Source organism: Erpetoichthys calabaricus, chromosome 15 (assembly GCF_900747795.2).
Source record: "Erpetoichthys calabaricus chromosome 15, fErpCal1.3, whole genome shotgun sequence".
NCBI lineage: Eukaryota > Metazoa > Chordata > Cladistia > Polypteriformes > Polypteridae > Erpetoichthys > Erpetoichthys calabaricus.
This window is the reverse complement of record NC_041408.2, coordinates 79,432,614-79,457,171: the sequence shown is the minus strand read 5'-3', so window position 1 is coordinate 79,457,171 and position 24,558 is coordinate 79,432,614. Positions and strand designations below refer to the sequence as shown.

The following is a 24,558-nucleotide window of genomic DNA, read 5'->3' as shown; positions in this document are numbered from 1 at the left end:
ACCAAGAACCCGATGGTCACTCTGTCAGAGCTCCAGAGGTCCTCTGTGGAGAGAGGAGAACCTTCCAGAAGGACAACCATCTGTGCAGCAATCCACCAATCAGGCCTGTATGGTAGAGTGGCCAGACGGAAGCCACTCCTTAGTAAAAGGCACATGGCAGCCCGCCTGGAGTTTGCCAAAAGGCACCTGAAGGACTCTCAGACCATGAGAAAGAAAATTCTCTGGTCTGATGAGACAAAGATTGAACTCTTTGGTGTGAATGCCAGGCGTCACGTTTGGAGGAAACCAGGCACAGTTCATCACCAGGCCAATACCATCCCTACAGTGAAGCATGGTGGTGGCAGCATCATGCTGTGGGGATGTTTTTCAGCGGCAGGAACTGGGAGACTAGTCAGGATAAAGGGAAAGATGACTGCAGCAATGTACAGAGACATCCTGGATGAAAACCTGCTCCAGAGCACTCTTGACCTCAGACTGGGGCGACGGTTCATCTTTCAGCAGGACAGCGACCCTAAGCACACAGCCAAGAAATCAAAGGAGTGGCTTCAGGACAACTCTGTGAATGTCCTTGAGTGGCCCAGCCAGAGCCCAGACTTGAAACCGATTGATCATCTCTGGAGAGATCTTAAAATGGCTGTGCACTGACGCTTCCCATCCAACCTGATGGAGCTTGAGAGGTGCTGCAAAGAGGAATGGGCGAAACTGGCCAAGGATAGGTGTGCCAAGCTTGTGGCATCATATTCAAAAAGACTTGAGGCTGTAACTGCTGCCAAAGGTGCATCGACAAAGTATTGAGCAAAGGCTGTGAATACTTATGTACATGGGATTTCTCAGTTTTTTTATTTTTAATAAATTTGCAAAAACCTCAAGTAAACTTTTTTCACGTTGTCGTTATGGGGTGTTGTGTGTAGAATTCTGAGGAAAAAAATGAATTTAATCCATTTTGGAATAAGGCTGTAACATAACAAAATGTGGAAAAACTGATGCGCTCTGAATACTTTCCGGATGCACTGTACACTTTCAGCTTTAATTTATGGGGTTTAACAAAGGTATTGCCTTAAGCTTTCAGATATTACAGCCCATTTTCACAGAGTCCCTCCATTTTCAGACACTCAAAAGTAATCAGATATGTGACTGACAAGCAGTTTCATGGCCAGGTATGGCCCGTTCCCTCGTTATTCCATGACAAATTAATTAGGCCTGGAGGCGATTCAAAGCACTGAATGTGCATTTGGTAGCAGTTCACTGGAACTCAACAAGTGAAGGAGGCCATCATTAGGCTGAAAAAACAAAATAAATCTACCAAAGAGATAGCTAAAACTTCCCAAGTCAACAATTTGGTTCACTCCTAAAAAGAAGGGATGTACTGGTGAGCTCAGCAACACCAAAAGGGCCTGGGAGACTACGGAAGACAACTAAAGTGGATGATTGCACAGTTCTTTCCTTGGTGAAAAAATCCTTTGACAACATCTAGCCAGGTCAAGAGCCCTCGTGAGGAGGTAGCCATGTCACTGTCAAAGTCTACAATCAAAGAGATGCCTTCATGAATGAAAATACAGAAGGTTTACCTCTAGATGCAAACCACCTGTAACACTGAAGAACAAGAAGGCCAGATTTGACTTTGCCAGAAAACAACTTAAAAACTTGCAGAGTTTGGGAACAAGGTTCTTTGAACAGAGGAATCCAAGATCATCTTCTACCAGAATGATGGGAAGAGAAAAGTATGGAGAAAGAAAGGTACAGCTTATGATCCGAAGCATAGCACATCATCTGTCAAACATGGTGGAGGCAGTGTTATGGCAGAGGCGTGTATGGCTGCCAATGGAAGGGGGTCACCGGTGTTTATTGATGATGTGACTGCTGTCAGAAGTAACAGGATGAATTCTGAAGTGTTTAGGGCTAAGATGTCTGGTCAGATTCAGCCAAGTTCTGCAGAACTGATTAGAAAGTGTTTTACAGTGCTATTGGATAATGACCCAAAACATACTACAAAATCAACCCAAAAGTTTCACAAGGTAAAGAAATCGGATAGTCTTCAAATGGCCAAGTCAATCACCTGATCTCAATCCATTAGAGCATGATTATCAGTTACTGAAGACAAAACCGAAGGCAGAAAGACCAACAGACAAGCAGCAACCGAAGGCGGTAAAGCCTGGAAAAGCTTCTGAAGGGAGGAAACTCGGCATTTGGTGATGTCCATGGGTTCCAGACTTCAGGCAGTCAATGACTGCAAAGGATTTTCATCCAAGTATTAAAACAATACATATACAGTACTGTATGTTATAATATATTACTTTGTCCAATTCCTTTTGTGCCTCTGAAAATGTTGGGACTCTGAAAGCTTAATGCAATGCCTTTGTTAAACCCCATACATTAAAGATGACACTCTATACATCTGTCACATCTTGATTGCTTGATTTCAAATCCATTGTGGTGGAATACAAAGAGAAAATTACAAAACTTGCATCAATGTTCAAAAAAGTATGGGCCACACTGTATGTTTCCCCATTACTAACTGACTGAGATTGGTTTAAATTCCCCCTTCATGAAAAACAGAGACATCCCTACTCAGGTTTGCAATTGCTGCTAGTGGGTCATTAATACACTTAAAGAGTCAAAACCTGGTCAGGGGACCATAATAGGATGGAAAAAAGGCTCTAAAAGACAGATAAAAGGTGTACTTGGTGTCCGGAAAGGTGTTTACGAGAAAGCGTGACAGAGAATGAGGCATGATTCAGTGATGGCTTTGCAAGAGACCAGACATCCTCCAAGTCACTAGGGGGCAGTACATGGAACCTAGCCAGGATGTGAAAGATGTTAATGCCTTTCTGTGGACAGAGCTGAAGAAGGCTGGTTAGAAGTCAGAAAGTTCCTTCCTGTTACCAGGAAACAAAGTTAGGGTTGTGTTGTTCTTTAAAGGCAGGAATCCTGAACACTCCCTAAGTGAGCTGATTCTTTGGGCTGCATGCTATTCACAGGCTCAAGGACACTGCAATTCATTATCGAAGTTTAAGCCTGCTGTCTCTACAGCTAGAGTCTGTTACCCTGACTCCAGAGGTGACTTATTTTAGCACTTTGTGGACTCACCTAAATCAGTCAATGAGTCATTTTCTAACCTGATTAGTCCTGAACAGGGTAGTGGGGGAGCCTATACCAGCCAGCATATGGCGCAAGGCAGGAAGACACCCCTGGACAGGGCACCAGTCCATTGCAAAGCTCATCTAAATCGCCTTGGAATAATTTAGATTTTGGTGAAGCATGATGATTGTATTCTCCTAATAAAGTATAACCCACGTTTAAAATGATACAGTTTTATAATTAAACTATGGATGGTCAGAATTCATGGTAAGTACAGTATTCACATTGCCCCTTTCAATACTGGATGTTCAAAGAAGACATTCAATTTATAATGATTAGTTACAGATGCAGGAGGGGGAGTCATGTCTCAAAAATTCCCATTAAAATGGTCTGAGAGCCATATAGTGGGAAGAGGACTTTTCCTTAAATGTGCAAAACATTCATTGCTGTCTATTGTCTGACTAACCCACATCGACTTGCTCCACCTGTAATTGTGTAATTTTTCAGCCCATTCATCCTTTACCTTGTGGCACCCGGCTGGGTTTGTCGCCCGGCCGGGACACCCAGGAGGAGCGGAGGAGGGCTTGTGCCTCATCCAGGACACGAGGGGGCGTCCGCCCTGGTTGCTTTGGGGGCCACGGGTTCAGAGCATGGAAGCTCAACCCTGTAGGGGCCCATGGTCACCGCCAGGGGGCGCCCCGATGCCTTGGGAGCTCTGGACCTCAGTACTTCCGCCACACCTGGAAGTGCTGGGGGAAGAGTATTGGGGACACCTGGTGGACTTCCGGATACACCGACAGAGCTTCCGCCACACAGGGGTGTGGCTACAGAAGCCCTTAGGATGCACCTGGAACCCATCCGGGGTGTATAAAAGGGGCCGCCTCCCTCCAGTCAGGGGCAAGAGTCGGGTGGAAGAGGACGAAGCTTGGTGGAGAGGAGTGGAGGCGGACCAGAGACTGTGAAAGGCATTGTGTTGTGGCCAGGACAAAAGGGGTGATTGGTGCTGAGGCACTGGGTCTGTGTACTGTAATTATGTATAATAAATGTGTGTGTGGTGATAACAACATGTCTACCTGTCTGTGTCCGGGCTGTTCCCCACAACCTCAAGTGATACATTGAACTGCTCCTAACAGTCAATACAACCACCCTGATTCACATCTTCAATGTAACCACCAAAAACCTTCCTTGTCCTTCTCCAATAACACAGAGTTAATATTATCACTGTATTGTAAAGATTATTGTGTACTCACTTTGATTGGTCTATGGTTTGTATAATCGTCTTCAGGCAGGCAATGTCATTAGCAATGTCTTCATCAGTTAACACTATGAAGGTAACAAAAAAGAAAGATCTTACAAAAGATGCTACAATTCTTGTGATTCTGCATCCAGGCTATTTCTCTCATGTTCCTCAAGACAAATCTGTTTCTCCACCTTGGATCATCTCCTTGTCCAAAACCATGTTTCCTTGGACTCAATTAGGTTATTAAAACACAGAATAAGCACTACAGGAGTAACATATCACATTATGATTACAGAGCAGATGCACAGTCGCTAGTGGTGTCCCCACATTAAGGGGAAGTGGAGCACTGCCTCACATTTCCCAGCAGATGTGTAAAAAATTAAACAAGCAGTAAACCCACCCCAATAATTTAATAGTTAAATCGTTTATAGCAAACTCATCCAATTCTTCACACAAAACTTTTTTCCAGTAATTTTCTAGGATATGCCCAATGTAATTTCTCATCTAGAAAATTACTTCTTTTTGGAGTTTGAGACTTTTTCTTTATGCCTGGTGCCATTCCAAGGTTGCTTAGACTGGGCAGAACAGCCTGTGCCATGGGGCTCGAAAGTTCGAGTCCCTCTAAGTGACCCACAGGTTGATTTTTTGTTATGTAATTCAAAGGGTGCGTCAACTTGCGCATTTTGTTATTTTGGAGTAGTTGTCATCATTATCATTAATAAGGTTGATTACTTATGTACAATATGACTTAGCACTTTGTTCATTGAACAAATCCTGGGCATTTACAGTATAAATATTCACTTGCATCTCCACTTTCAGTGCTCACAATTTATCACTGAGATATCATTTAATACTGTCCTTTGGTGCTGGTACTGGATGTGTTCTGAACAGGGTCTTTATTTAGTTTTTCTCTGTGCGTCTCTTTGTCTTTTTGCAAGTCTGTGGGCTCATTTTGGTTTTATTTTTTTGAGCCAGATTCTGATTCAGACATCATTTTTCTGATTGGAGTCTGATTTTTGGTGTTGTTCATTTATTTGGGACACTTATTTGCTGATATTTTAGGTATTTACAATGTGGCCCATCATTAGGACAGCTCTGTGTTATGAGGGAGTGTTTCCTCAGAGGCTGTGAGCCGCTGGTAGCGATGCAATGAGTTAAATGGTTACCGTTTTGGGAGTTTCTTCAGCCAAGTTTGCAGATTCAAAACACACTTTTGTCAATCGTTTCTGTGCTTCTAAAAACCTATTTTCTAATTTGGGCATCTGATTAGGATGGCTCATGGACGCCTCCCTTGGGATGTGTGTGACATGTCCAAACAGGAGGAGGCCTCAGGGGAAACCCAAGGTACGCTGGACAGATTATATCTCTTGGCTGGGCTGGGAACACCTCTGTATCACCCTGGAGGAGTTGGAGGAAGTGGCATGGAAAAGGAATATCTGGGCATCTTTGCTCAGACTGCTGCCTCTGCAACCTGGACTTGAATAAGAGGCAGAAAATGGATCGATGGATGGATGGAAAGTCTTATACTTACAAAATTTCCAACAAACTCAATGAACCACTGCTGGCACTTTCTCTCCAACCTTAACATAAATCCAGTCAGTAGCAGCAGTGTTGTCATGGTGGACCTGCCTCTACTGAGTTCCGCCCAAAAATACAAGGAATGACGGAACATTTAAAGACGCAGTATATGAATAACAAACAAAAATAAGTATAACAATGATTGTATAAAATATAATGATTATATAAAAAGCCTAATCAACAATTGTGTAATGGAGAAATATAACTACCTTATAAGTTGATTATATCCATCCATCCATCCATTGTCCAACCCGCTATATCCTAACTACAGGGTCACGGGGGTCTGCTGGAGCCAGTCCCAGCCAACACAGGGTGCAAGGCAGGAAACAAACGTTGGGCAGGGTACCAGCCCACCGCAGGACACACACCCACACACACACACACACCAAGCACACACACTAGGGACAATTTAGGATCGCCAATGCACCTAACCTGCACGTCTTTGGACTGTGGGAGGAAACCCACGCAGACCATGGGGAGAACATGCAAATTCCACGCAGGGAGGACCCGGGAAGCGAACCCACGTCTCCTCACTGCAAGGCAGCAGCGCTACCCACTGTGCGACCGTGCCACCCAAGTTGATCATATTTTTTTTATTATTAATACCAACTAATATAAAAGTGTACACAGGTAGGAAAGTTAATATCTAACTTTAAAATGTCCTTACTCTGGATCAATTAGGACTTACTGAATCAGACAGACAGGACCTCTGTTAAGTGCTGGACTGGGAAATTAAGGCTTTGGATTGATTAGTTTGTAACTGGCTGGCCAGTTAGCCTGAGGGGATACAGGTGGCTGAGATAAAAGGACAATCTGGCTGGGGATGGAACGGGACTGAGTTGTGCTGAAGCAGGATGGACATGAAGTAGGAAGTTGCCTTGCCCACTATGATATCCCATTGGCCCCGGGGATACGTCAAGGAAAGTGAAGTAAAATAAAGAACAGGGGAATAGAAAAGCTCAGCCTCTCTTTCTCTCGGCTGCCACATTCAGACAGACTCTGCTGTCCATTTATGCCACTCAATCCAATGGCCATGCCGGACCAAGATGGACCAGAGACTAGAACTGAAAACCACCTGGTGGTCTAAGAAAGATGAACTGATCCTTATCCAGTTTGTGTTAATATTATTTCTCCAACACTCACATTTGAAGTTTTCTTGTATTTTGGACACATTATCTACAGTATATTTCATACATGAATACATTTGTAATTGTTTCTCCTGCCTGTTCTGATGCTCTGTCTTAAAACCTGGGATGGTAGAATGCAAAGGAAAGGGAGAGGTATTGATCTACAGTACAGTAGTAGTTAAAACTCTGACAGTGTGGTGAGTGTATGGGAAGTCTGACATTCTGTTAGGGTCTACATAATAAAAAGTATAAAGAGAAAAAGGTTCACTGTAGGACCCTACCATGAAAACACACCTGGCTATAACACAACACTCCACTCACTCGGGGCCAGAAGGAACACCATTTGCACTAATTTACTCCAACTCCATCAACTGATCCAAGCCAGGATCCTTCCCAAGATCACCGGCAGCCAGTGAGAGCAGAGAGAGGGTCTCGTAAGTTCTGCTTTTCAAGTGCTGAGTTGTCTCTCTCACCCTCTCACTCACATACAAATACATACAGACTCACAAGGCTCCTCAAGATGGTCACGTCTCTCCTCACAGCAGCTCTGTACCAGATCCTCTGCGCCCTGCCACAATTTTCAGGCCACAATCTCCACTGACAGTCACCCTGCCTTTATGTTGTTAACACAAGAAAGGGCATTAAAAAGGATAACATGACAGCGTAGAAGGTAAACATGGCAGAACGCTGAAGACTCATATATTTTTAACGAGTCACACGCTTGTACTCATGAGGTTGGACGTCATGTTTCTCAGTCTCTCTTCAGGTTATAATGACCAGTTCTGCACCATTAAGGAAGCTGTCTTTTTAAACATTAAGGCCTCACTAAGCCTGGTTTTATGATCTTGCCTACAGGGATTACTGGTAGTCACTCATCTTGTTTGAGTGAACTCTTATATTTGCTTTTATTTATTTAAATAAACAGTCTAGCTAATGTAAAACTGTAAAAATATACTCACAGTTACAGCTCATCTTGCACTGATCATCTGATTTTGTGATGCCATCATTGCAGGCTAAATGGCTGGGTATCTGCAGGGCTCCTAACAGTTGCATGGAGTTCATTGATGGTGAGTTAGAGCCTCCTGGCTTCATCCCTGGCATCTGGTGTGGTTGGGACATGCCTGGCATCATGTGGCCTGCATTGTCTTTTGCGGCTCTTTGCTGGCGCCGAGGAGGAGTCGGCTGTCCAGGCTGCATAGTTGGTTTCAGCGGATGACCTTCACCGTTTTTGTGGTTTGTTTGGGATTTGTCTGGCACCATTGGGCCTGCATTGTCTTTTGCGGCTCTCCTCTGGCGGTTACCGAAGTTGTGGCCATTTTTGTGCTGTTCACCCTTTCCCTTGCCTTGGTCATTTCCGTTTTTGTGCTGTTCACCCTTTCCCATGCCTTGGTCATTTCCGTTTTTGTGCTGTTCACCCATCATACCATGATCATTTTGGGATCTTTTTTGCCGGTGTTGTTGCACTCCATTAAAACCGGTGTTTGGTGGATTACTTCCCGTTCCTTGACCAGGCATGTTAGGAGGACAAACACTGACAGCACTGGTGCTGAAGCCACCTGTTGCATTGATGTGACAAATTACTGAGGACACAGAAAGAACAAACATGTGACATATAGTTAGATATGTGCTTTGAGTGATTTCATTTGTCAGAGCAGCACAGAATAGCTCCATTACTTTGTAACATTTACTATGCAACAGTCAAACTACTGTAAGAAGACACATCTGAAAAACTGAATACCGGAACAGTTAACGTAATCTGCACATCCTTAGGGTGTCAGAGGAAACTGAATTACCTGGAGATAAACCCTTGAGAACAACAGATGGTGCATCACATTATTTTTTGGTTGTGTGTATGTAAACAGATGTTTATTAGGCAGGTGTTTTTTAGGACAGAAGGTTTGATCAGTGAGTTGTAAGAAGGATGAGCTGATAGGACTGAATAAATGATTTTCAAGAGGAATAGGTTGATGGGATGTATGCAAATAGGTTGATGGATAGTAGGAGATATACAAATGTTAAAACAGAAACTAATATAATGTTACTAGTTGTGCTACCTTTAATTACTACAAATGTTTGTGATGCACCGTCTGTTGGAATGAAAAATGCAATACATTATATCACTACATTGCAAAATATATTCCAATAGATGGTGCACTGAAAATGTTAACACTTGGGCATATGCTGATTATTTAGATCTTAAAACGTCTTAGACAGGTTCCACAACTGGATGGACACACAGGTACTTGTCTTTTTACTAAGGTGGAAGATCCTGCCAAACCAAGTTTTTAGTCGTTTTTCAGTAGGCTACGGAAAAAGCTGACAAAAGCAATGTATGTGACCCTATTTACTTGGAGTTGAAAATGCCTTTGATACAATCTCACACCGAAGAATAATTTTGAAACTGGAAGCTGTTGGCATCTAAGGTACTTTAAAAATTGGATTTGAACTTGGTGACCGTCATGTGATAAAGAGTAGATATAAGAGGAGAATGGAGTGAGGTCATCAGTGGAGTCCATCAGGGGTCTGTCCTCAGATCGTTACTTTTTCTGATTTATGTTAATCACATTGATTCCTGTTTAGTTAGTATTGGAGGGATAGCAGATACTGATGAGGCAGCAAAAATAATTGGAGACCTGGACAAACTTCAGAACCGGGCAAACACGTGGAAAATGCAAAATAACATAGAAAATTACAAAGTGTTATATGTGGGCAAAAGGAACGTCAATAATAAATTATAAATACAAGATGAGAGACTCTGTTGTCAAAGTCAAAGCCATGGATCCGATTTCAGGACTCGAGAGAATGCCTTTGTTAGCACACGTGGAGTCATCTGCAGTACAGCGAAGCAAGGACTGAATTACAGCTGTTGATTACACTTCTTAAACACAACAGTTCTTTAGGGGAGTACATGATTAGTGGGCATTTCTCATGTCCTTACAAGTTACTGATAAACAGACCTCTGGAGTCAGGATGTCTTGTACTCCTACTTTTATCAACGCTTATCAATGCTTAACCCTGAACACCCAGCTGACAGATGGGTCACAGACCAAAAGGCTTCCTAGGAGTGCTAAGGGTAACTACAATGTTACAATAATCAAATAGTAAAAGTCATATATGTCTTATATTTCAGCTAGCCAAATGTCATTTTTATTTCTATTTTGTTCATTTTTTTAATGTTACCATTATTGATTATTTAGTTTTTTTAAGACTAAGTATCTTTTTGTCATGTGGCATGTGTTTTGTGGGTGGTCCTCCAGGAGGTGGGACCATCCGCCCATCACCACCAAGGGACAAACCTCAGTCCTATAAAGGCAGTGACAACCCAGAGTCCCTTGTGCTTCACTGAATGTGCTCGTCGTGGTGGTGACTTCTTCTGTGTATTTTCTATTTGATTATTTTGTGAATTTCTGGATTAACCTCTGTGCTCTGTTTTTCTAACTTCAATGCTGAATTTGTGATTGGGACTCGTTTGCCATGAATTGCTTTTGCATTTTCAGGCATTCCCTGCTGTGCCTTTTTGTGTGTTTTGGAGCTTCATTGTGTAACAGAGCCTTTTCAAAAAAAATCTTTTATTTATAAAGATTCAGTGTTGGCCTTTGTGGGACTAATTGGGATTTTTGACAGTATTTTCCTCTCTAATAAGGATTTTGAGTATTATTTTGGGATTTTTGTGCCTTCGGACAATTTGACAGTAAAGATCATATTTAACAATTCTCCCTTTATGTCCTTTAGAACAACAATTATCAATAAACATTTACCTTAAACAATTGATTCAGGTAAATCTATATTAGCATATAGCAGTTGAGGTAATAAGGCCACAAAACCAAAATCAGAACGGGCAGTAGAAGAATTTACTATGGTATTAGAGACAGGTGACATAAAAGCTTGCATAATACATTTAAAAATACAGCAGCATAATAGAATGGTGATATCAATAGTTACTAAGGAAACCAAAACTGTTTTTAGCTAAGCTGGAAAAAAGAAAGAAAATCAGTAAACCAGCCTGTATTCAGTCCTGATGTTCAATCATGGGGAGTCTTGTGCTATTAATATGGGAGTGGCACTTGCCCGTTCTGAAAGGCCTTGTGTTGTTAGTGTGGATCCTGCCCCCCCACAGGGGTCACCACATACAAACGACAGAAACTACGGTCTTACCTTATCCTGTGCCCTAGGTGGGCATTAAATACACAATTCTACTCGCTGTTTGTACCCTATGTGACACTGTTATAGAGATAGCAAACTTTTAAGAGGATTTAGGGGTTTACATTGACACAGCGTTTCATCATCAAAGCAATGCATAGAAATGATTAAAAGACAAATAAAATGTTAGGTTATATTGTTAAAATGGTTAATTAAAAATTAAAGGACACTGTGCTCAGTCTACACGTCACGCTTGTCAGACCACATCTGGAGTATTGTATGCAAGCAGTTCTGGTTACCACAGTGCAAGAAAGACATAGCAGCACTTGAAGCTGTGCAGAGGAGAGCAATCCAGTTCACCCCAGGACTGAAGGACATGTGGCACTGTGACAGACTCTGAGAATTAAATGTGTTTAGTCTCGAAGAGCAGACTGCATGGGGACCTAATCCAGACCTTCAAAATCCTCAAAGGCATCAATATAAACGAGCTAGTTCAATTCTTTTACCTAAATAGTAAATCACATACCTGAGGACAAAGTGAAAAAATAAGGGGAAGTTGTTTCCTTAAGAGGCATTAGCTCTCTGGAAATGTGTTCTTTTGAATTGCGGCATTTTAATTAACCTGAATTTAAATAATTATAAATAAAAAAGGTATTATCCCCATCCCTCATGCAATATGACGGTTACAAGATTACACGAGAAGCATAAAGGATAATCTAGCTCTTTACTGACGGTTTCACGCGGATATCACAAACGGGAAGCTTATGACAGACTCTCAAGCATGTGGGTGTCTTGATCAACGCAGTGTGCCATCTATTGTTTGCCACGCTGAAAGGATTTTCGCCGGATGGAAGACAGAATCTTCCGCCCGGCAGCTTCAAAGTGTTGGCCGTAGGTCCATCCTTATATTCTGGTTGCTCCATGTGCAGGATCCTTCTCTAGATCCAAACAAGGTCAGGACAGGACTCAAACCCCACCTTCAAACATACAGGAATAGCACAATGCCTACTTACAGTTCTCATTCTCCCAACAAGGAAAGTGTGCTGACAGAAGACAGAAATATACTAGCCTGTCTTTAGGCTGACTATTCAATTCTCCAGTTGTCTTTGGCTCTCTAGTCCTGTGCTTGGCTTGGCAATTCTAAATGAAGATGCTGTGCCCCTGTGTGCCATACTTGGTCTGCCTGTATGGATGAGTCCATAACAGTGGGCACAGAGAACAGTGACACTAAACTTAATAATAAAACATATTATAACAGAAGTGCATTTAGGACTGAAGCCAGGAAGCACTTGATAACTCAAAGAGTCATTGGAATCTGGAACAATCTACAGAGACGTGGAGTCGAAGCAGAAACTCGGGCAACCTTTCAGAAGAATCTGGATGAGGTATTGGTAAGCATTAGCTATTAGATAAACAAAGGAGCCTGATGGAGTGAGTGGTCTCCTCTCATTTGTCAAACTTCTTATGTTCTTATTGTGTTGAAGTGTCTAACTGTGGTCCAGTTTATCCCTTCAAGGCCCTGAGGAAACAGAAACTAAACGGCGCACTCACTTACTCTTAGCCAGGATCTGCGGAGTGAACTGCGGGAGGTCCTTGAGTGCAGCATTCAGCTGGGATGCCATGTCGCACTTGGACAGGACTCGGCTGTCAGCCGTGTCAAGCAGGAACATGGCCGCCAGGAGCAGTGCAGCAGAAAGGTAAGTCTTCATTGTGGAGTCTGAAGGCTCGTCGGCAAGTCTGAGGATCTCAGGCTCGGCAGTCGTTTATTTATAACCCAAAGAACAATGACTGTTCCTTTCATTTCCATTATTTCTCTGGGCCTCTTTATCTGCTGGTCTTTGACGCACATGCTGAGTCTTGTGAATTTCTCCTGCTCAATGATTACCACTGGGGGTTTTTGATTCTTTTATAAAAAAGAAAGCCTGCACTCTTTCATTTACCAATAAAAGAGTATGTTCTATCAGCAGAACAAACATATGTGGTTAAAACTCAAACAATAACGCGGACATAGGGCTAAAACTCAAGAACAATAAGAAATCTAATATCACAATTTATTTTTTCTTTGAAGCAATAAAAAAGCAAGCGTGTCAAACAGCATTTCTCACAAGTAAAATGATCTTTTTTGTAATGATGGAAGTATCGACCTTGCTATTAATAGCCTCGGAGGTGGTGCACTTCTATAATTGCAGGGGCCGAGTTTCAATGGCCTCACCTCACGCTGTTATTTTGAACATAAAACATTTTTGCAGTGCCATTCACTTCTCTGAAAAATGAACTTGCTAATTATCAATGCCCATTCTTCTCTGGACCACTGGCCTTTACTGAGATTTTTACTTTGGACTTATATGCTGTATCACCTTCTCATGGTTTGACGCATGTGTTTCAGCTTTTGTTCATTCACGGTAAGAAACAATCTGAAACGCATACCCTGAAATGTGCTACATCTTGCACTCCTGAGGCCATGTTGGTTTTACTAGGGTCCTCTTAGGTGTAAGTTTCAGAGAGGTCATCGTCCAGGGCCAGAGCTAGACAAGTCTTTCAGAGAAGGATTAAGACCTGCTCATATGGAGCACCATCAAGATTCTGCTGATTGTTAATGGCGTACGACTTAAAGCTGTTGTCTTTCTATGCTTGCTATGTATAGGACTAGTTCTGTATACACGGCTTGTGCCCCATTTTTCTTAATCTTTAAAATGTATAATTTAAAGTGGATGTCCGTCTGAACTCAAACATCATCTAAAATTCAGTGAAAGTTTTGATTCAGGAGCTAAAATCTGTGGAATTTATGTATTCCCTGGGGTTTCTGTTTTACAAACTAGATTTTGTATTGACTATGACTGAGACATTGAAGATTTTATGAAAGGGATCAGAAGATGAAGCATTGTTGAGGGTTTGTACTCAGGTCGTTACCAAAGTATGCAAACTGATCAATCTGTCTGTGGTTCCCTATGCATATGAACTACAGCTTGGATTAAAACCTGGGTATGTTGTAGTTCATAATTGACTGTGAAGGAATAGAAAGTGAGGGAAACTGGCAAGAAATAAACTGCAAAAAGTATCTGCCCTCTGAGGATCCTCCAGTCAGGTTTTTAAAGGCCGATACTGATCATCGATTTCATGTTACTAGATCGGCCAATTCTCATTTTCTTTTTCTCTTTATCCTTGTAAAAGACTTTTTGCACTAAGCTCCTGCATAATCAGACTCAAAGAATAAAGTTCTGTCTATCTATAGAAGCCTTTTGTCCTATGGTATATTATTGTATTTTTATAATTAAGCTATACGGCACAGGTGTTGTCTTCATCCTAGCACCTAGAAACAATGAAGTCAAACGGATTAATTTGAAAATTGTCGATCGGTTACACGGCAAATTGGTTAAATGCGTATCTATAGACAGCTGAAACAGTTGGTGGTGATGGTGCGGAAGATGAAAACATCAACTTACAATATCCTGTGGAATATCTACAACCGTTAACAACGTCCAGTCTTCCACTGGCTGAATTACTGTTGAAAGAAGGACGTATCGTAATGTTATTGCGTAATTTATGTCTGAGTGATGGGCTATGCCAGGGGTGGGCAATGTCGGTCCTGGAGAGCCGCAGTATGTGCAGGTTTTTGTTCCAACCCAGTTCCTTAACGAGAACTCAATTATTGCTGATGAAGCACATATTGCTTAAGTGACATTTTGATGCTTCATTTTAGTGGTCTCGCTTGTTAAGGTTCTCCAACCTTAATTGCTTATTTCAATCTTAAACTGCTGCATTCAGTGTTTTAATTGCTCCTTATTAGCAATAAGATGTAAAAGACAAAGCAGCCAGCAGTTCTCCAGCTAGCTTTTTTCCAATTACATCTGTGTGTGTTCATCATGCACTGTTTGATTTAATAAAACACTTAATAGAAAAATGTGACAGACTGAAAATGATCTGTTTTAGGCTTCAAATCATTTGGATGATATCTTTGGAAAGGAAAAAAATCTACGATATAAGAGCCTTACATTGCACAGACTAACAAGCCACAAAATTAAATAAGGTCTGAGATTGGCAATGATTGGTTTCTAATTAAGCAATTGGGTTGGAATGAAAACCTGTAGCCACTGCGGCTCACCAGGACCGACATTGCCTACCCCTGGGCTATGCAATAGGATAAGATTAGTTGTATTCAAAATTGGTCAAACAATTCTGACGTGTAAAATTTTAACAGGTGACAAGAAAGGTCATGTAGTACATCTTCAGGGGATAACATTAGACATCAATGGAGATCTTGATATCCATCCATCCATTGTCCAATCCGCTGAATCCGAACACAGGGTCACGGGAGTCTGCTGGAGCCAATCCCAGCCAACACAGGGCACAAGGCAGGAACCAATCCCGGGCAGGGTGCCAACCCACCGCAGGACACACACAAACACACCCACACACCAAGCACACACTAGGGCCAATTTAGAATCGCCAATCCACCTAACCTGCATGTCTTTGGACTGTGGGAGGAAACCGGAGCGCCCGGAGGAAACCCACGCAGACACGGGGAGAACATGCAAACTCCACGCAGGGAGGACCCGGGAAGCGAACCCAGGTCTCCTAACTGTGAGGCAGCAGCGCTACCACTGCGCCACCGTGCCGCCAGATCTTGATATGTAATTCATATTAAAACTTGTACAGTTTCCTGTTACAATAGCTTTTGCTATGACAATTAACAAATCACAGGGACAAACATTCTAAAAAGTTGGTTTATTTATTAGAGAGAAAGAAACAAAATCCACTCACTGGCAGTTATACGTTGTGTTGTCACGATGTAAGTCCAAACATGGAATGAAAATTCAATGCCATACTGACGAACAGTTAATTCAAAAAATTGTTTCTACTGAAGTTTTACAGTAAAAGTGTAAGTTTAAAAAGTTTGTGTGTTAATTTCAATGCCAAACAGAACGAAAACGTATAACGCAACGAATACCTCTAACGCAATATGAAACATAATTTTTTTTCAATTTATTATGTTTTACTATTTTTTTACTATGGTTAATTAATTGCTCTAATGTAAAATAGTTTTGTTATGCATATGTAACAATTCCCATGAAAATAACAATCTGTTTAAATTGTACATCCGATTACCCATACGTGAGGGGCAGAGCCGTGAAGTGGCTAGCGTGCAGCGCCTGCCCGTATATATACAGTATATATATATATATATATATATATATACATATATACTAGGGGGCTGTGCCCCCTACTCGCTTCGCTCGCCCACCCCACAATCCCCACCCACAGGGGCGTGCTTCACGCTAGCCACTTCACGTCTCTGCCGCTTGCGTTGTGAAGGTGGGGGGGGGGGGGGGGGGCGGGTGCTGAACGCATGCTAAGGATGGATCAGCTGCTGTCTGTCTGCTGGCTGCTAATGAGCTGTGTGTTCTGCATATCGCACTGCGTGTCGATCATTTAAAAGCCCGTACAGCAGCTGTCCTCCTCTGTGAGGTATTATCATCAGAGAAAAATGATAAAGACAAATGGGATTCAAAGACAATATATAGCAAATAAGGAAGCGGGGTAGGTGGGTGTAAGAAGGGTGCATTACTAAGGTGGGGTTTGGAGGGTGCCTCTATATATATATATACGTATTCCCTCTTCTGAACCCATGCTGACTGTTCTCGCCATGTGCTGCTCAATCTTTTTCTTAATAATTCCTCCCATTAATTTTCCTCTGATACACGTCAAGCTTTCTGACCAACAGTTGCTCGGATCTGCCTGGCCACCCTCTTTATATAATGGGATGATGTTTGCCATTTTCCAGTCCCTCAAAATGTCCCCAGTGCGCAGTGACTTTCTAAAAATGTGTGTCAAAGGTTTATATCTGTATTCGCTAACCTCCTGAAGAACTTGAGGGTCAATATTATCTGGTCCTGGAGATTTGTTGGATTTCAGCCTATTTAACCTGAGCAGCACTTCTCCCTCTACAATTTTTGAATCCCTCACTGCTCTAATTCAAGCCTGATCAGCACCAGGGACAGCACTTTAGTAGAGTTACAGAATCCCCATGCTATGTTGGGAGTGTTAAACATTGTCAGACCCCCATATTTTTTTTACAGCAGCTGGCTGTTTGGTGGGTGTAGCTGTGTGACGGGCAGGACAAGCAGGCCACTTTCTTGTCCCTGATCACACACACACACTCCTATTGTACTCACCTTAACTTTATCTTCCTTCAACTGTCCTTGTTTTTTAACAGTCTCTTTGATCAGCTGCTGCTCGCTAACTTCTTTAATAGTTAAGATTCCTGGCGTTAACCCCAAGATGTTATGAGCCACTCGTCCTTCCACACTAAAAAACACTTTTCCCAGATGTGGTAAAGAGGACATTAAAGCAGGAGGCTATGCTGGATGGGACGGGATGACAGTAACTGATATATCTGGATTACCACTAGGGGGCAGAGTGCCATGTTGCACAGCATTTGATACCCAGGGAGGCCACCCCAGTAAACTCCACCAGCCCGCATTTAAATTCATGGAATATCGTACACCTCAGGACACTCAGCCTTTAGATGGCAGACCACCGAGACTGCAGTCTTATTGAGTGCCAATATCACCGTAAAGCTGAAGTCACAGTCCAAGGGGATGTCAAACCTGATGATGGCAGCTGCTGATCTCATGTCAGATTACACGACGAGAAGAGCAGGGAATGTCAAATTGTAAGGCTCTGCAATGACTTTCCAGCACAGTTTCATATTTCCAAAGCATCGTAAGCTCCCTGCTTTTTGTGAGAGCCAATAACGTACTGTGTGGCGGAGTCAACTCCATTATGAAGGCTTTACAGGTGAGGTGAGTTCAGCTGCAATCTCTGCTTTTCATTCTGTCGTGGTACACAAAACACGAGATATCAGACAGTCGAGCCTCTCTTCTGTTCACATTTCTAATTCCTCGTAGACACATTATATGATTTGTACTTCCAGCTGAGTGCTCATTAAATGTCAACGCTCGTACACATAGATAAGCCCACCGCTGGTGTCCAGGTGAGCCACAGGGGATGTCAGACTACACGACCGGCGTCACGGGCGTGCGTTACGACTACAAAATCACTGGAAACGTCAGGTAGTGTGACTGGCACTTAGCTACAAGATGGTGAAGTGGCAGGCTGGTGTTTGCGTAAGTGAGCCACCCCACTGCTTATGGCAGATGTCGTTAAATAATGGCACTGGTAGGTGGAGGTGGGTAGTAACGAGTTACATTTACTCGAGTAGCTTTTTAAAAAAATTGTACTTCTAAAAGTAGTTTTACTGCAGCATACTTTTTACTTTTACTTGAGCACACTTGTGAAGAAGAAACGCTACTCTTACTCCGCTACATTGGGCAACACTCAAATCGTTACTTTTTTTTCCCCATTTACACATTAGATTTGGTTTCCAGTAGGGGTTGCTAGCTCCCTAGTTGGAATAAGTTCTTTTTAATTATGGCATTTTAAGTAACCCAAAACTATACAGATATGATGTTAAAAGACGATACCTCTCCCATAATGATATGGTGGTAAGGAATCAGATGAGAGAAAATAACAGCTTTCTTTAATGACGATTTACGTGGCATTACAAACGAAGGAAGCCATAGCAAGACTATGACCCAGGTGGGATCTCAGTGTATACAGTCTGCCATTTTTCATCGCTGCGATGGAAGGATTTCCAGGACGGATGACATTATCACCTGTCTGTCCGTCTGTTGGCTTCGAGGTGTTTGGCTGCTGTCCAAGTCTTTTACTGGTTTCTCCACATGCAGGCCCTCACTTAGGTTCCAAACAAGGGAAGGAGAGGATTCCATTTCATCTCTAACATACAGAAATAGTACAATGCCCATTTTCGTAGTTGTACCTTTCTCTCTTCAAATGCTTGCCTAGCAGTTCTAAATTCTGAGAGCCCCTGTGTGCTAACTTTGGCCTGGCCTGTAAATTTGTGTGGATTTATAAAATAATTTTTGTACAGAGCACAGTGACATTAAACGTATATTCTGATTACAGATACGCTATATTTTTTGCCAGAGTGAAGCCGCCAGTGGATCTACTGCATGACTGTTTCACCAATCAGACATAGCAACAGTAATCACACGACTCCGTTTCACCAATCAGACGTAGCCATGCAGTCACATGACCACACACTGCCGCCCGTGAGAGACTTCTTAGTCATGCGGGGCTCCTGTTTACTGCTAAACTCCTGCTGAAGCTTAACCAGGGGGGTATTTTTCGTACGTCGCTTAAACCATCCGAGATCAGGTGCCTCATCCTGAATGAGTTAATGCCAGTGAAACTCATCCAGATAAGTCGGTTTTTCAAACGCAGCTGTGTATTAGATTAGTCGAGCTGGATCTAATCATACGAGATGAATGCGCGCGCCCGCGCTGAGTGAAAAGCCCATATGTATTGAGTCTAGAAAACATGATCAGCAAGTCTTTGATAGGCTGCAACAAAATGACGAAAGAACGGGCGCATTTTTTTTCACACACGCGGCGCAAGACCTTTTATTCGAAGGACACGAAGAATTTCAAGATTTAATATACACAAGGGGTAACACTGCAAAAGCAGCCCAGACCAGAAAAGACGGCTGGCAAAAAGTGGCCGAAAAAATTAAACGCTAAAAAGTGTACATTGTACTTAGTGAATGCAGCGTTTCATTTCCTATGTGTCAGATTAATTATTATTTAATATGTCATAATTCCAGATCAAACGTGAGCACAAGGAGAACATGGGAACAGGTTAAAGTGAAGTACAAGAATATACTTCAAACTGGTAAATATTGGTATATAACTATTTAAAGAATTGTTGACATAAAGATTCATATATAATATAAAAAACATTAATTTTAAAGCTAATAAGGAGGTAGACAAGCAAAAAACAGGTGGAGGTCCACGCGGTCCAGACCTAACCCCTGCAGAAGAGTTGGCTCTCCAGCAAAATGCCCATCGCCCTGTTTCTGAGGGCATTCCAGGGGGAAGCTCCTCCTCAGAACCAGTGGCAGGAAGCAGTGGTCACTTCATTTCAGGCAAAGGATGGTCATTGCATATTTGTCCTCCATGTGTGCTATAGGTATGTTCCATATAGCCCTCTTTTTTGTTGGGTCAGTTGCAGGGAATGTCATATCCCTTGAACCTGTGTCTGACCAACGAGATATTAACGAAGGTCAAATATTTGATGAAGACACTGTGTCTGATTATTCATCAGGAGGAGAGGTACATTTTCCAAATAATGTTTGATCAAACTCCACTCTGATCAGTCCCATGTGCCCCAATCACATTTGGAAATCCTGGTAATGAGAATGTTAGGCTGATTGCGGGATTCTTTATGGAACTGTGGGTGTTTTAGCCTGTGTATTACCTACCTGCAATGGCATGAAACGCCTCTTTTATTGTCTGCACATGCAGGTGTCCAGGAAACACAATGAAAACCTGAAGGAAATGTTTCAGAGCCAAACAGACTTTACGAATTGCCTGGCAAACTGCACTTTTCGGTAGATGTTCCGCATCGCCTACAGTATATAAAAAAGTGCCGCTTGCAAGAAACCTCAAAGCAATGCCTACTGTCTGTGTGGTTGTGAGAGCCCGACTTCGCCGAGTTTGACTTCGAATATACGGAGCTAATAAATCTTTGAGGTACAATATTCCCCCTCGGCTAAAGCGGTATCTTTCGTACAGAATTTCCTCCGGGGGCAATAAAGGATCTTGCCAATCGCGCAAAACCCTCTTTATATGAAATTCTCTTCGTATAATTTGCGCACCAATATCAATTGGTCGCTCATTCATGAACGGCGAAGCCCTGACTGGATGACTTCCACGCCGTCACTGATCACGTGTGTAAACTAATCCTTGTTTGCGCAGAACAAACCTGCTCCGAGCTGGGGGGTATTTTTCGTACGTGGATTACTCGCTTAGCCGGATGTAATTGTTGACGATTTGGCCTGATCCTGGATCTGTCGGTTTTTTGAAACTCTTGCTGGAAGTGTTGTCATAGCAACACATCCAAATCCGCAAACCTGCTCAGAGCAGGTTTGTTCTGCGTAAACAAGGATTAATTTACACACGTGATCAGTGACGGCGTGGAAGTCATCCAGTCAGGGCTTCGCCGTTCATGAATGAGCGACCAATTGATATTGGTGTGCAAATTATAGGAAGAGAATTTCATATAAAGAGGGTTTTGCGCGATCGGCAAGATCCTTTATTGCCCCCGGAGGAAATTCTGTACGAAAGATACCGCTTTAGCCGAGGGGGAATATTGTACCTCAAAGATTTATTAGCTCCGTATATTCGAAGTCAAACTCGGCGAAGTCGGGCTCTCACAACCACACAGACAGTAGGCATTGCTTTGAGGTTTCTTGCAAGCGGCACTTTTTTATATACTGTAGGCGATGCGGAACATCTATCGAAAAGTGCAGTTTGCCAGGCAATTCGTAAAGTCTGTTTGGCTCTGAAACATTTCCTTCAGGTTTTCATTGTGTTTCCTGGACACCTGCGTGTGCAAACAATAAAAGAGGCGTTTCATGCCATTGCAGGTAGGTAATACACAGGCTAAAACACCCACAGTTCCATAAAGAATCCCACAATCAGCCTAACATTCTCATTACCAGGATTTCCAAATGTGATTGGGGCACATGGAACTGATCAGAGTGGAGTTTGATCAAACATTATTTGGAAAATGTACCTCTCCTCCTGATGAATAATCAGACACAGTGTCTTCATCAAATATTTGACCTTCGTTAATATCTCGTTGGTCAGACACAGGTTCAAGGGATATGACATTCCCTGCAACTGACCCAACAAAAAAGAGGGCTATATGGAACATACCTATAGCACACATGGAGGACAAATATGCAATGACCATCCTTTACCTGAAATGAAATGACCACTGCATCCTGCCACTGGTTCTGAGGAGGAGCTTCCCCCTGGAATGCCCTCAGAAACAGGGCGATGGGCATTTTGCTGGAGAGCCAACTCTTCTGCAGGGGTTAGGTCTGGACCGCGTGGACCTCCACCTGTTTTTTGCTTGTCTGCCTCCTTATTAGCTTTAAAATTAATGTTTTTTATATTATATATGAATCTTTATGTCAACAATTCTTTAAATAGGTATATACCAATATTTACCAGTTTGAAGTATATTCTTGTACTCCACTTTAACCTGTTCCCATGTTCTCCTTGTGCTCACGTTTGATCTGGAATTATGACATATTAAATAATAATTAATCTGACACATAGGAAATGAAACGCTGCATTCAGTAAGTACAATGTACACTACTTAGCGTTTAATTTTTTCGGCCACTTTTTGCCAGCCGTCTTTTCTGGTCTGGGCTGCTTTTCCAGTGTTACCCCTTGTGTATATTAAATCTTGAAATTCTTTGTGTCCTTCGAGTAAAAGGTCTTGCGCCGCGTGTGTGAAAAAAAATGCGCTCGTTCTTTCGTCATTTTGTTGCAGCCTATCAAAGACTTGCTGATCATGTTTTCTAGACTCAATATATATGGGCTTTTCACTCCGCGCGGGGGCGCGCATTCATCTCGTATGATTAGATCCAGCTACACTAATCTAATACACAGCTGCGTTTGAAAAACTGACTTATCTGGATGAATTTCACTGGCATTAACTCATTCAAGATGAGGCACTTGATCTCGGATGGTTTAAGCGAGTTACGAAAAATACCCCCCAGGTCTGAGGATTTGGATGTGTTGCTATGACAACACTTCCAGCAAGAGTTTCAAAAAACCGACAGATCCAGGATCAGGCCAAATCGTCAACAATTACATCCGGCTAAGTGAGTAATCCACGTACGAAAAATACCCCCCAGCACTTCACTGAGTGAAGAACAAGCAGGTTTTAACCTAACATGCACAGACACACACAGTCGAGGTAAAGTGAGACTTCTTGACCGTGCACAAGCTGCCTTGTTCTAATGTTATTGTCTATCAGCTGTGCTATTTGGAGGGCAAGTGAATATGCAGTATGATACCGTCAGAGTACGGGTTATCTTGTCACTGTTCAGATATACATGTTACCTACTGTAGGTATTCGCTTCAAAAGCTTTGTTGTGAAAAACTGAGATTTGTGTTATTTGTGCATCTTTAGTTTGTAAAGATCTTATTTATTTTTATTCATTTTTTATTTTATTATTTGGAAATAGCAGAATTAGCACATTATTTTATATTTTTGTCTGTCTTATTACAACATTTCTAAAACAAATCATTTATTATGTTTACACAGTTACTCAGTACTTGAGTACTCTTTTCACCAAATACTTTTCTACTCTTACTTGAGTACAATTTTTGGCTGCTCTACCCACCTCTGCTGGTAGGGCTTGGCATGTTAGTGGAGGACACTTTAGGTGGAAATCAGGATGAACTGATGTGTTCTTGTACTCCATCATCCATGTTAATCCAAGTTTTGGGGCGCTGGATGCTTCTTGGGTGCACCGATGCCAGACCAATTTAAAAATATCAATTAAAAATAACAAATCTGATCAAAAGTAAACTCATTTTTCATGCTTCACATTTTCCTAGAAGTCAGCTGGCAATATAGCGTCCTCTATTATGATTTGTGGTGTTGTGTAGCAAGGAAAATCAGAACATTCAGATGCCACACAGAAGGTGACCACCATGGGCATTCGAAGCAGCAGCACTAACCACTGTGCCCCCTTCCCAGCTCTTCCCTATTTGAAATGGATTTTTCAAAATTATTGGGACATTTTCCATCCATCCATTATCCGACCCGCTATATCCTAACTACAGGGTCACGGGGTCTGCTGGAGCCAATCCCAGCCAACGCAGGGCACAAGGCAGGAAACAAACCCTGGGCAGGGTGCCAGCCCACCGCAGTGGGACATTTTGAATTTTTTTAAAAAAATTCCATACCATGACATTTTCTAAACCAACTTAATCCTGTGCAGGGTCACTGGGGGGGGGGTAGAGATGATCCCAGTAATCATTATGTGAATTTCCCCTTGGGATTAATAAAGTATCTATCTATCTATCTATCTATAAGGCAGGAACAAGGCTTGACCAGGGTGCCAGTCCAATGCAGGGTTCCTTTTAATACATTTTATTTTTTATTTGTTTAAAAAATATGCATAAAACTGAAGAGTATTATTCATTTGCTGTACTGATGTGTCACTTTCCTTTTCTGCCCAGTGCCAGCTGGCATTGCCCCACTATACGCCATGACATGTCATGCTGGGTTGAAGCTGCCCACCTCATGTCAGGCTGACAAGGGGCAGATGTGTTTTTCATTTTCCAGTGCGTTCCGAGGACCCGCAACACCAACGGCACATCTCAGAAGTGGAGTTTAGAATATTTATCCACCGACACTAAAACAGCATCAGCACAGTTAAATTCGCGTTACAGAAACGAATTGGCACAAAATGTCGATCTTTTATTTAAAAAGGAACACATTCTCTGG

General features: G+C 42.3%; 1 protein-coding gene across 3 annotated transcripts in view; it reads right to left on the bottom strand.

Annotated features, from left to right (window-relative positions):
- Window positions 1-12,927, bottom strand: part of LOC114665711 (uncharacterized) — a 42,545-nt gene extending 29,618 nt beyond the window's left edge. For 2 of the 3 annotated variants that reach the window (XM_051919224.1, XM_028820334.2), the window contains exons 1-3: window positions 12,719-12,927; window positions 7,983-8,603; window positions 4,329-4,401 (exon numbers count right to left, since the gene is read on the bottom strand). In XM_051919224.1, the coding sequence (XP_051775184.1) occupies window positions 4,329-4,401; window positions 7,983-8,603; window positions 12,719-12,872 (848 nt within the window). In that variant the 5' untranslated portion in view covers window positions 12,873-12,927. The remainder of the gene's footprint in view (window positions 1-4,328; window positions 4,402-7,982; window positions 8,604-12,718) is intronic. The other variant, XM_051919223.1, reaches the window with a different exon arrangement.
- Between the last annotated feature and the right edge of the window lie 11,631 nt (window positions 12,928-24,558).